Raw genomic sequence first — 13,585 nt, forward strand, 5'->3', positions numbered from 1 at the left:
TCAAGTTGTGCCAGGGGAGGTTTAGGTTGGACATTAGAAAGAATTTCTTCACAGAGAGGGTGATCAGACATTGGAATGGGCTGCCCAAGGAAGTAGTGGATTCTCCGTGTCTGGAGATATTTAAAAAGAGACTGGATGTGGCACTCAGTGCCATGGGCTGGGAACTGCAGCAGTAGTGGATCAAGGGTTGGACTTGATGATCTCTGAGGTCGCTTCCAACCCAGTCGATTCTATGATTCTATGATTCAAATTAGGGTTATTTAACCTTCAGCACCAACAGAGTTAAGACAGAGAAGATGTTTTTAAATGCTGTTTATGCCAGGCACAGAGAAGCATGTACAGAACATCTGTACTGAACTCCTCACAGCCAGCACCAAGCAATCTAAGAAGAATTCAGTGATTTCTGTAGGATCATATTTACTGCCCCCAGAATAAAAACCAGAATGTATTTCTGCAAAGGGAACTGGATAACACCAAGTTCTCAACAAATGAAAAGCCAGATACACTACTGATGTCTGAAAGCACATGATAGGTCAGATCAGAAGAAACATCTTGAGATCATACTGAAGATGTGCACTGTAGACTCTTTCATCCCATTAGCATGGACATGTAGCAAGACCCAAAAAAATAATCTTCTATCACTGGAAAGTCCTTTGCTCTAACTACTTAACCAGTCCCAAACTGGGTCATGCTTTAATTTTTGCTTTCAAATAATAAATATATATGTCCTCTTATGAAAATTCTTATTAAAAAGTAAACAATTACTGTTGATTCTACTAATACCATCTAGTACCCAAATAATAGCAGCTACCCTGTTTCTACCTACTATTACATTTTTTCAACATAAAATAATGATTTTCTAACATTTCAAGACTGCATTTAAAATAATAATTAAAAAATACTACAGAAAGTTAGAAGTGGTTATCACAGTAACTTGGATTTTCCTTCTCAGTGCCAGTTAAAACCAACCATTATTTGTATTCTGTCTTTGTAACCTGCATGAACAATATTGGACATGTCTATAATTCTGCACATGAAAAACACAAATAATCATAGATACTTTTGGTCTCAGGTGTGCAGTAAAACCCAGTGTTACAGGAAGTGCATTCAGACAGTTAAGCATTATGAGCATTTCTAATTATCTGTAAATCAACAATTCTTCCTATAAAGTCCTCCAAACAATTTTATAAATAAAAACCTAATTTACTACTCACAAATTAATTAGTACAAGATAAAATTAGTTGCATCTTCTTAAATGAGATTTTTGCAACTGAGGTCAAGGGCAGTAAACATCTACTTCAAGTTCTAAAAGTCATTGCTTTTGGATTATGAAGCATTCTGAAATATTTTTACCTCAAGGAAATGAATTGCTTCCATTGTGTGATGGAAGAAGATGCTCAAGGGAAATGTGGCACTTCAGACTTCAGGGGATAATCAAATGAAAATTACTTACAAATGACAATTGTGACAGCAGTTTGTTCAATTAAAGACAGGCAAATTTTTACACAAACCTAATCATGGCAATAAATGTTCAGAACCTATAATTCTGTTAGGAAATACGTGTGCCAGAGCTTGGAAATGGTTTCACTGCTTATATTCAGCAACCTGGAAGCTGAATGGGGGCCTCTCCTACCAGGACTACAACAAAGAGTCAAACAACTCCAATAGTGCCACCTGCTGCATATTTTACAAGTATACAGTGGTCTGCAGATCCAAGCAACTCAATTGACAGAAGACTAAACCACTGACTGGTTTAAACACAAGTCATAATTTCGTGTGGATGTATGACAATACAATTTTATATTTTTTTAGTAGTAATACAAAGGAAGTGGTTCCACTGTGGTGTAACCCATCTTCAAGTTTAACAAGTATTAGTTCCATCAAAAACCACAATTAACCCTCTGCACTTCGGGGTATCATGTAGATTAGACCTGCAGCTCATTTTATGGATCATATCCTGGTTGCAAATTATTCTTACAACACACACACATACACACATATATGTATATGCATACACATAGACACAAACAGCCCTTTATAGCAAAGCATATACACACAAACACATAAATAAACACAAAGATGTATATGTACACCTCTTGAGACTAAATAAAGATGCCTTGTTCACAAGCTTTCCCTGAACAGGAAACAAATTGAAAAGTGTATGGATTGGCTCAGAAAAGTAAGAGGTAATCCTGTTCCAGCAATCTGCTCTACTACCTGGACTTACTCACTTCATTTTATTGAGCTTCTGTCTTCTTTCCCCTGTTTCTGGTTTCTTTTCCCTGTTTCTGGTTTTGCTGCTTACCCATGCAACTCTTTGGGAAGAGACTGCCTCATGTAATCCATTTGTGTAACTAAGTGTGATGGCTTTTCCCTGATCCTGAGGGAATGGTATTGCACAAGTAATTAAAAATCATCATAATTTCTCATCAGATACAAACTCATTATAACTTAAATGTTCTTTTAATGAGAAGTCAAGTGCACTTCTCTTAAGACAGAGCCTACATTTCACGTTCAGAGATCCTATCCTGGTAATTCTTCCTGCAACACAAAGTCAAGTTGCACAACTCACTTTCACAGGAGGTCAGCAAGTCAAAAAGTGTGATTGGAATTTCAAAAAGGTTGGTTAACTTTTCTGACCATTAATAATGTTTGTATTGAATGCCAGCTCAAACTTCAGCGAGGTTAATTAAATCTCCTGCCCCAATGTATAAACCAACTGCCTGAAGGTCCAAAGGAGGATTCCATGTGCCAGCAACTCAGAATATGGAACAAACAAGGCAATGGAGGGACTCCTTCTTACGGACCACTGGGTGTTTGTCACTCCTGAAGGGTGAATATCAAACATCTACCAAAGCCACGACACATCAGAACAACTCCAACAAGACGTGTGCTTTTTCCAGGGTCAAGAGAGAAGCTAACTTGAAGAACATCTCTAATGTCTGACTATGCATTGTGTTTACTGTTCTTTCTCTGACAGAAGACTGCAGGTGAGGCCAGCAACATGATTTGCAAGAGACAAGTGTATTGGGAAGGCACAAGCAATTATTAAGTGAATTACAGCTGATATTCTGGGCCCCTCAGTTTAGGAAGGAGATTGAGGTCTTGGAGCGGGTCCAAAGGAGGGCAACCAGGCTGGTGAAGGGACTGGAGCACAGATCCTGTGAGGAGAGGCTGAGGGAGCTGGGGCTGTTCAGTCTGGAGAAGAGGAGGCTCAGGGGAGACCTCATCACTCTCTACAACTCCATGAAAGGAGGTTGGAGCCAGGGGGGGGTTGGTCTCTTTTCCCAGGCAACTCTCAGCAAGACAAGAGGGCAGGGTCTCAAGTTGTGCCAGGGGAGGTTTAGGTTGGATATTAGAAAGAATTTCTTCATGGAGAGGGTGATCAGACATTGGAATGGGCTGCCCAGGGAAGTAGTGGATTCTCCATCCCTGGAGATATTTAAAAAGAGACTGGATGTGGCACTCAGTGCCATGGGCTGGGAACTGCAGTGGTAGTGGATCAAGGGTTGGACTTGATGATCTCTGAGGTCGCTTCCAACCCAGCCAATTCTATGATTCTATGATATACATGAGAGCCTGCTGGGCCTTACCAGAACTCTGCACTGCGTAACAAGAATCTTGTCACATGCCTACACACAACTTCCAAAGGGATTTCCAAGTTCTGCAGAATTCAAGCCTGATGTAGTAAATCATTTATGATGCAAATCATCACAGGTTCTGCCAGTAACTGGAAAAATACAGCAAACCGGCATCCTTTCCACACGCTGCCCCTTCATGATTTTTTAATGCAATGTTTTCCACTGCAAGAGTCCTAGGAGATGCACAATTGTATTAAAACTACTGTTTAACAGCATTAGTTTTTCACATACTACTCTCTTGGGCCCTTCCAGCAGTACAAGATGGACCTATTTCAGGGAGAGAAACTTGGAGTTCATAGTCCAGACACAGTCTCTCTTTTGTTTGATATGATGACAAGGCATGCATTTTTAAAATTCTTTGCCTCCTTATTAGATAATACTAAAACTTGTATGGTAAGTTTTAAACCATGGTTTACCTTTCATTTAAAGAGTCTCTTCAGCTCTCAGTAAGGAAATTATTTCTCTAGTTCATTTCATTTTACAGAAAGCAGAAAAACTGAATGAGTCAGAGAAAGGCACTGATATCTCTAGCCTCCCAGTCCCACATGCCATTGGTAAATAATGTTTTGAATCTGCATCCAGGCCTGAATACTTTTAACACACACTTAAAAGGGAGAAACAAGCACAAAATCATCCTCTGCACTCCAAGATGTAGCAGCAAGAATGACAAGTTAAGGAACGGAGAGTGGAGGGCAAAAGAGATTTCCAAAATCCATGGAAAGAAACCTGAGGGAAGTATTTCCTGCTCTGATGAAAACACTGTCTTGTGGAGGTCACCATGACAGCATCCCTTTAAGCACTAATATTACTACTTAAACCAGTATTACCCAGCCCTCTATGCACCTGACTGTGCTCAATGAGGTTTTGTATTTCACTGTTTTTTTTGGCAAAGCTTCATACACTCACAGCCTTAAGTCAACATTAAATTCAACTATCCAGTCATAAGCATGAGCTCTGTGTGCAATTGCTCCAGAGGCATCGCATGAAAAGAAGCTGACTGCAAGCCCCAGCTTCAGAGACCACACAACTTCTGAAATAAGTCACTGTTCTTAGAAGAAAGTTACTTTTTTATTTAGGAAGATATCAGATGCTCCATACTTGATTTGTTTGGTTTTGTTTTTGTTTTTTTTTCTGACACAATGAAGGAAATGTCTTGCTTCTGCACGACTTTTTCTTCCTTGTTGGAACAGATGGTGAAGGCTTACAAATACATGACTGGTATTTTTTCTGTGACTCATACCTCAGAGCAACAGGCTCCAGATCACGATAAGCAGCCAACCAAGATGGATGTAAGCTTCCTTGAGGAGCAATATGACCATATAAAACAGAAGCAAAAACTGCAGTCACACATTATTGTATTTAAAACAGGTATGCTTACATTTAAAGGAAACAATGCAAATGTAGATGTTATGCTTTAAATCTTGACTAACTTATAGCTTTGTTCTTTTTATGCTCAGCTTTGGGGAGATAAAAAGTTAATTCATTTTCTGTCATTTTGGGATTTTATTTGTTTGATTGAAAGGTGACCTTATGCTTATTTCAATTAGCTTCATAGCAGTGAAATACTAACATAGATTTAAACCAGAAGATAAGGTTTTATGGGTTTTATGTCAGTAAAGTAAAATTCTAAACATAAATGGTAACTTTTACAGGAGCTACATACTTCATGTCTATCATCAGTGCATTTTTCCAATGTATTCTGTCACATTTCTGTTCTCTTGAATGCTTCCATCAGAACAAGCAATTCTAGGTCTTCTCTCTCTTTTTCTCTTCTTATTCTGTGTAAAGAAATGTGTTCTACAAGACTACAGGAAGCAATAGCAAATATCAAGAGACTGGACTAGCACAAGCTGGGCTTTTATTAAGAAATAATTTATAGTGTAAGAGTCATGGTGTGTAACATTAGCTTTAAACCAGATGTCCCATTTTAAACGTGCTTTCCCTGTGCATTGGCTGGAATGTACATAAACTGAAAAACAAGTAACAATACGTGTCTCCCATCTATCTGCCATGTCAGAGAGATTCTGTGTAGGAAAATTCCAAATACTTTAAACTTCCAACATTACACTGAAGTATTTTCATTTGCTTTCCAAGTTAAAGTGAATATTGAGAATATTAAGTCATTTAATGAAGTTGTCTTCTGAACTTATTTACAATATGAAAAACACATTTGGTTCACCTCTCTTATTAGTACTTACCTCAACAAATACAGAACCTAAGTTATTTCAATCTTTACATTTTCTCCTACATATTTCAGCAGTTCTAGAGTTTGGCTGTGTCAGACTATACCATCAAAACAACAGAAAAACCACATAATTATGAACTATACAACAGATTCTTCAGTATTCTTTCATTCAAATGCCTAGAAATTTCTATGTTAAAAGAATTTAAATCTGTGAGGAGCACATATATAGATATACAAGCTTATATCAGGTATGAAAAGGCAACTAACTTGAAGACAAAGCAGACCCCTAATCAGCTACAGCAAAAAGCTGTAGTTAAAGAAAGGAAGCAGAAGTCTGTATTTAGATTAAATTCAAATGAAGCTTCACATACAATGAATGTAATCAGTGCAGTTTCTTTTTTGCAAGGACACCATTTGAAGACTAAATAAAAGACATAGGAAAGTAGTCTCTGGGAACTTTAAAATTTAGTAGAGCTAGAAGTTCACATACCAGTATTTTCATACATACACAGAACCCAAAACATTCACAGAACCACATAACTTACTGCACTGAACTTTTATCTTTAAATAAGCTGTGTTGAAAGCATTAATGTTACTGCTAGAAGTAGCTGAAGCTGGGGGAGGAGGGGGTGTCAGCTTGTTATGCTGAGTTCTCAATGTAGTGGAAATTGATCTTACACATTCCCATGCTTTGGAAGCTGGGAAAACCTATTACATAGCTCAGCACTTTGAGTCTGTTATATTATAATCATATATATATATATATTTATATATAAATATATATGAACAAGTTTCCAAGAGCATGTCAAGCAGAAACAAAAACAACCACATCAGGAGAGCCTACTGCCCTACACTCTTTAATTTATGAGCTTGAACTATCCAGAAGTTTCAGCTAATACCATAAGGCAGTCCATGCATGCATCAATATTTTGTAGAGGCAGCAAATTTTTTCCCTATCTAGAGGATAAGATTATGGCTGAGCTGTAAAGGGGACAAGAACACCAGCACCACTACAACCCCACACACATATAAACATCAGAGGCCAGACACAAGAACCCCATATAAACATCATGTAAGGAGGCCACCTTCAGTCGCTCATGGTCTAAAAAAATCTCTGCCAAAGGTCTTTATTCTAAATAATAAAACCCTAAATTGGTTCTGCTGGACAGACCAGCTGTCCTGTGATGGATACCACAGGGATTTTGACCACTTTATTGCACCACAGCTGCAATGGTAACTCCAGTTTTCTTTGAGGACTTTTAGCTTTGTATGTCACTACCTGTTTGCCAGAGCCAAGAGGCTGTGGACATTTAAAGAGAACTTAAGATCCTCTGACTTCTCTAGGTTTGTTGTACATTAATAACTGAGAAGTCACCTCAAAAAAACTTTCTTTTGTTTCTTCCCCAATACATACTGCCACATTCCTGCTTCTGCCTGTTCCTGATTAGCTGAGAACAAAGAGCATGATAAGATTTGAAAGTCACCAGATAGTGGATAATACAGCAATGTATTCATTTATTGCCTAAGAAGCTGAAAAACAGTATTTACTTTAGGAATTAAATGGAACATTCAGTGCATGAAGTCACAACAGAATAAACACTGGGGCTCTGACTGGAAAAATCTCTTCCAAGAATTTCCCAAAGTAGCTTGAAATAAGATTAACTTTTGTCACTTCAGATCCTTAAAAGTATCTCTCTGATGACAGCATATGGAAAGGCCAAATTGTTAACAATGCCCAAAATAAACTAAAAAACTAGCCACACAAAAAAACCAACCAAACAAAAAAACAGACCAAAGAGCTGCCTAATTATTTGTTTTGAAGTGGAGGAAGTGCTGAATGTGTGTTAATTCAACACACAGGAGTAGTTCAGGACTCTTACATTTCTATCAGAAATTATTGCTCACTTTTGTGTGCCACACCTCTAGCCAAGGAACCTGAACTCAAAACCAGTTCAGACTATTAAAATTAGACTAGATGCATTACTTTGGATTCTGATCAATTCAGGACAGTTCATAATTCTTCTGACCAGTTGATAAGGTACAAGATAAAACCTGATGTTGCCTACCAGTGCTAGCTCAGCCAAGGGTCCAACTACATCCATAGAAACATGCAGAGCTTCATCACTTCAGTCTTTCAGTTCCTTCCCTCTTGTGTTTTATTTACACATACAAAACAAGCCTTAACTTTTGTAGCTTGGTGCTGCCCATTGCTGTTCTGCAAAACACTGAGGGATCTAGTTTGCAAGTGGGCTTTTTGCAGCCACCCAAGCTCATCTATATTTCCGGGATCAAATCCAGTTATAGCTTTGATTCTCACTGTTCCGTGATGGAGAACAGTGTGTTCTTATCTCTATGAATGGTGTCACTCTATAAAATTCTGTTAGCACACATCACTAGACACATGCAGACATGTATACCTCTAAGCTCTGCCACTGCTTTGGTCTCCTTTCTCCTGGTAGCACTGCAGAAGAGCACAACATGAGAGCTGACACAGTTCCGAGCCACAGAACCACGCTGCAAAACAGCTCTTATCAGATGAACCTTTTGTGACCAACCCAAGGAGCAGAAAAAAAAAAAAAAAAACCAAAAAGTATCTCTGCAGGTGTTGTTGCTTCACCAGAGATAGCACTGAAAGCCCCTCCTTACCCAAAGCTGTGTTGTCCTGCCAGTAAATCAGCTGGGGCTGACATCTTCAAATATTGCCTTGTAAAGATGGTATGAAAGACAGTTGCAAGGGGGAATTATGCTGTTGGTTTTGGGGGTTTTATTGTGCTTTTTTTAAGGCCACATAGTATTTGAACCAGCTTCATCTCAAATTCAGGGTTACAAATGTTTTTTTAATGGCTATACAGATACTCTGTTTCAGAAGGTAGTCAGCACTCTTCTGTATCTACTTTTTTCACTTTAATATGCTTTGTAACTCAGATGGCAACAGACACAGTTCCTGTAACTCAACCCTGTGAAAAAGATCATCATTCTGCACAACTACTGCAAACTACAGCTACTGTAAACTACAGCTGTACTAATTAAAGTGTATTTTATTAACACTTGCAACGTCAACATCACTGTTCATCATTACTTTGTAATGGTTGTTTCTATTCATTTTTAAAGCACAGAAAGCCAGTCGTGTTTGGTAATTTGCTGTCTGATACGTGTAATTTAAGTAGCATTAGAATTACTATCCCTAATAACTTATATAATTCTCACAGTAAGTTTCATAGTGACCAGATTCTCTCCTTCTGTTACAGCTACTCTGTACCATTTGTTGAGCAAGATTTTTCCTCTAAGTGATCATTCAGGAAGCACTAGTCATAAGCTATTTACTTTACACCATTTATATTAGCCACAATAATAAAATTGCAGTAAAAAATACCACACTGTACATTAATGAGCCTTCATTAAGAAGAAAGAAATTCACAGCTCATTTCATCTAGAAGTAGTCAGTATTTTTAAGCTGTTTGAATACAGACTTCAAACAGTATCAAACAGAAAATTTTTGTCTTTCAAATCACAGCACCTACTTAAACACAGACCAAGTCCCTGCTCACCTTAACAATTTTTGCTTACAAGCAAATAATTACTGAAAGTCAATTCTCAATCTGTGTTGTTAATGAGTCTTAGAGTACCAGTTAGATCAATATTGACTGGATAAATCTCCATTTTCATTTGACTAACTCTAGGGTACTATTTGTGTCCTCACAACAGCAGAACTGAGCATGAAATACTTCTATTCCATAGCCTGGCATCAAAAGAACTTGCACTGCTCTCAGCCACAGACAAAAGTACAGATAATCTCACGTGTTAAAGCTCTTCAGTTTGTGCCACAGAAATCAGACCCTTCATTTTTGCCACCACAGTAACGTGCACGTATGCATTTCTCTTGTAGGTGAACATGAACCTGTTCTCCCAGAATCCGTGGTCAATCCAGTTCTAATTAATAAAAAAGTTGGAAGATCAAAGTCACTCACAGAGTATATTCCTGTCAGAAAGGTCAGACTGGAGACAACCAGCAGTGGCAACATCCAAGAGAACTCACCATGGCGCATCCACCTGGGTATTCACCGCCTGGTACAAGCCCCTTGTCAAGGAGTTACCTGGGATCTTTCCCACTGCAAGAAGGGACCGTGCAGCTTTGACAGTCACAGACTCATTTCCAAGGGAAACATCACACTGCAACCTGAGGAATTAGATGAAACAAGTGAACTCTCCGCACTCAGTCAGCTGGGAAGTTCCAGCATGGGGAGCAGTTTCACCAAAGAGAACAGCAGTGATGTTTCAAACCCCTGCCAAAAGCCTGCTCTGAAATCAGCCACTTCAGCAGTTTGGACACATCACCATATTCCTTATACAAAATGCATGCCAGCCTGCAATAAACTGAACTTTTACCCTTTCCCCAATAAGAAAGGGCCCAGGATATCTGAAGCAGCAAGAAAGCTTGGATTATATGTCTCACAATGAAGACATTCAGGAATACAGAACACTTAGTAAAAAAATTTGACTAAACCTTAAAAAAGCAAAATAGTCTCTGTAGTTATATATTGATCAACCTGCTAAAGGTCTACTGTTTTAATTAGCCAAGGAAGGTCTTTATTATCTGTTGTTGTGCTGTACAGTGTAAAATAGCATGTTCTCCTGAGGGTGCTGGGCTGGTGTGACAGATACTCACTTCTGAGATATGAGAGTAATTTTATCTTTTTTTTTTTTCTATTTTAATGTTGCTGATTTTAGAAGCTATGATTTTATCACAGCAATATTAGAAATATTTGAAAGATCTTTAGCAAAGACTAGCAGAACTACTGATAAAGCAACCAGGCTTTTCACTATGGTACTATCTTATTAGACAATAAACGAATAACAAATGAAACAGTATTTCAGGCAATTGGTACACCTAATGTATTGTTTCATCATTCACTTTCCTTGAAAAAAGATATGCAAGATCCTTTCTGATGTGTGTGTATTTTAAAATCAATTAATAAACCCTCTGCTCATTTGTATTATGTTAATGGGACTTAGTAAATGTCACCTTCTTCATGTATATAAATTCTATAATAACATAGTGCTGGTTCCCATCTATCCTCAGTAGTTCAGTTGAAAACAAAAGTCTGAAATAATTACTTAGTTCTCCAGTACTCTGTATCAAAATACCTTCCTTACTGGAGGAATAATGCTTCTTCCTGCTGCTACAAGTGTGCACACAAAGGGGAAAGAACCATTTCAACTAAACAAATAAAACTGTAGCAGTACAACTACTTTATATTGACATGGTTTAACACGTTCTCTTTGTTACACAACTGCACCACAAGCCTGTGAAAGTTTCTATAAGTGAGTAGATCTTGCTGGTCTCCTCTCCTGTAAAACCCTTAGAGGAAGGAGACTCTCTTTTGCAGGTGATTTTCAGTGACCAAAACACAAGCTTCTGGCTGCAAGTATTGCCACAGGTCTCTTTCTCCAAACCAGGCTTCAGAAAAACTGAAATGTCTCCCCATTTCATAATGGCATTAATTTCAAGCCATAATCCTGGCAGCCACTGGTTTTTCTGAACCATTCCATATCTACTGGAGCCCTGAAAGGACAACAAAATGAGGATCTGGGAGACAGCCCACAAAGCTCTTAGAATCATAGAATCATAGAATTGGCTGGGTTGGAAGGGACCTCAGAGATCATCAAGTCCAACCCTTGATCCACTAGCACTGCAGTTCCCAGGCCATGGCACTGAGTGCCACATCCAGGCTCTTTTGAAATATCTCCAGGGATGGAGAATCCACTACTTCCCTGGGCAGCCCATTCCAATGTCTGATCACCCTCTCTGTGAAGAAATTCTTTCTAATGTCCAACCTAAACCTCCCCTGGCACAACTTGAGACCATGCCCTCTTGTCTTGCTGAGAGTTGCCTGGGAAAAGAGACCAACCCCCCCCTGGCTCCAACCTCCTTTCAGGGAGTTGTAGAGAGTGATGAGGTCTCCTCGGAGCCGCCTCTTCTCCAGACTGAACACCCCCAGCTCCCTCAGCCTCTCCTCATAGGATCTGTGCTCCAGTCCCTTCACCAGCCTGGTTGCCCTCCTTTGGACCTGCTCCAGGACCTCAATCTCCTTCCTAAACTGAGGGGCCCAGAACTGGACACAGGACTCGAGGTGTGGCCTCACAAGGGCTGAGTACAGGGGCAGAATCACTTCCTTGGACCTGCTGGCCACGCTGTTCCTGAGGCAGCCCAGGATGCCATTGGCCTTCTTGGCTACCTGGGCAAGAAGATCTTCATGATCCCTGCAAAATAGTCTACAAGCACACATCCCCAGGTACCACCACTGATCTCAAAATCACACCGAACACACACACAAACCAAAAAATAGGTGAGGGGAGAAAAAAAAAAGTCAAAGATGCTCAGCAGTGGTTTATGTTCTTCTAGACACAAACTCTTCTTTGCAAGGAAGTCAGAGGATGCCCTCATAAGATATCTTGAAAACAGAATTAATCCAAATGTGCAAATAAAATCCTGCTGTCACAGAGGTAGCAGTGTTATCCATTTCTAAGAGAAACTACCATTTTCTTTGCCATCAACACATCTTCAAACCATTAATCCTTTATACAATTCCACTGACTTCTGTTGTGCTTGAGGGAGGATACCACAACTAGAGATGTTGGCACAGATCTGTCAGAGCCTACACTTTTCCCTGCTTGCAGGGCAGTCAGAGCTGTAAGTGTGCCACAGGATTTTGTTTGGTCCACAACAAAGTGAAAAAATATGGGATATAATGCTATTTTACTCTTGGCCAAACATAATTTCCTCTGTTCTACTCAACAGTTTCAGACCCAAACTCTGTGATGTCTGACACCAATCCAGCAACCAGCAGGAAGGAAGGGACCTTGTCATCTGGAAGTGACAGTCCTTAAAAGAGTGATGAAAAACACTAGCTATAACCAATAGCAATGAGTACACCACAGTAACTCATGAAAAATTTTTCATTCATCCTCAGTAAAAGCAGCAAGATCATAGAATCCCTCGGGTTGGAAAGGACCTTTGAAATCATCAAGTCCAACATTTAACACTGACAAGTCTCCCACTAAGCCATGTCCCCTGCCACCACATCCACATGGCTTTTAATCACTTCCAGGGCTGGTGACTCCACCACTTCCCTGGGCAGCCCATTCCAGTGCCTGACAATCCTTCCAGTGAAGAAATCTTTCCTGATATCCAATTTAAACCTTCCCTGGCACAACTCCAGGACATTTCCTCTTGTTTATCACTTGTTACTTGGGAGAAAGACCAACCCCCACCTCACTACAACCTCCTTTCAGGCAGTTGTAGAGAGTGATAAGGCCTCCCCTCAGCATCCTTTTCTCCAGACTAAACAACTCCAGCTCCCTCAGCTGCTCCTCATCCGACTTGTTCTGCACATCCTTCACCAGCTTCATTCCCCTTCTCTGGCCTCACTCCTCAATGTCCTTCTTGTAGTGAGGGGCCCAAAAATGAACACAAGGTTTGGGATGCAGCCTCCCGGTACCAAGTACAGAATCCTGTTCTAGGACTGTCTCTCACAAACACTGCTCTAGTCCTGCTGGCCACACTACTGCTGATACAAGCCAGGATGCTCTTGATCTCCCTAGCCACTTGGGCACACTGCTGGTCCATATTCAGCTGCTATTGACCAACACCCTCAGGTCCTTTTCCAGCCACTCTTCCCCAGGCCTGTAGTGTTGCCTGGGGCTGTTGTTGTGCCCCAAATGCAGGACATGGCCATTAGTGTTGTTGAACCCCACACAG

General features: G+C 39.8%; 1 protein-coding gene across 1 annotated transcript; it reads left to right on the plus strand.

The window, feature by feature from the left end:
* Nucleotides 1-4,780: 4,780 nt before the first annotated feature.
* Nucleotides 4,781-10,641, plus strand: C2H9orf152 (chromosome 2 C9orf152 homolog). The gene is made up of 2 exons (XM_008500752.2): nucleotides 4,781-5,009; nucleotides 9,713-10,641. Exons 1-2 carry the CDS (start codon nucleotides 4,781-4,783, stop codon nucleotides 10,282-10,284), a joined length of 801 nt encoding a protein of 266 aa, XP_008498974.2. The 3' UTR covers nucleotides 10,285-10,641.
* Nucleotides 10,642-13,585: the final 2,944 nt, after the last annotated feature.

This window comes from Calypte anna, chromosome 2, assembly GCF_003957555.1.
Source record: "Calypte anna isolate BGI_N300 chromosome 2, bCalAnn1_v1.p, whole genome shotgun sequence".
Taxonomy (NCBI): Eukaryota; Metazoa; Chordata; class Aves; order Apodiformes; family Trochilidae; genus Calypte; species Calypte anna.

Excerpts from the sequence above, each read along its gene's own strand:
- C2H9orf152 (XM_008500752.2), top strand. The coding sequence starts at position 4,781 with ATGAAGGAAATGTCTTGCTTCTGCACGACTTTTTCTTCCTTGTTGGAA. Across the intron at positions 5,010-9,712 it reads CATTATTGTATTTAAAACAG|GTGAACATGAACCTGTTCTC; the intron begins GTATGCTTACAT and ends TTTCTCTTGTAG.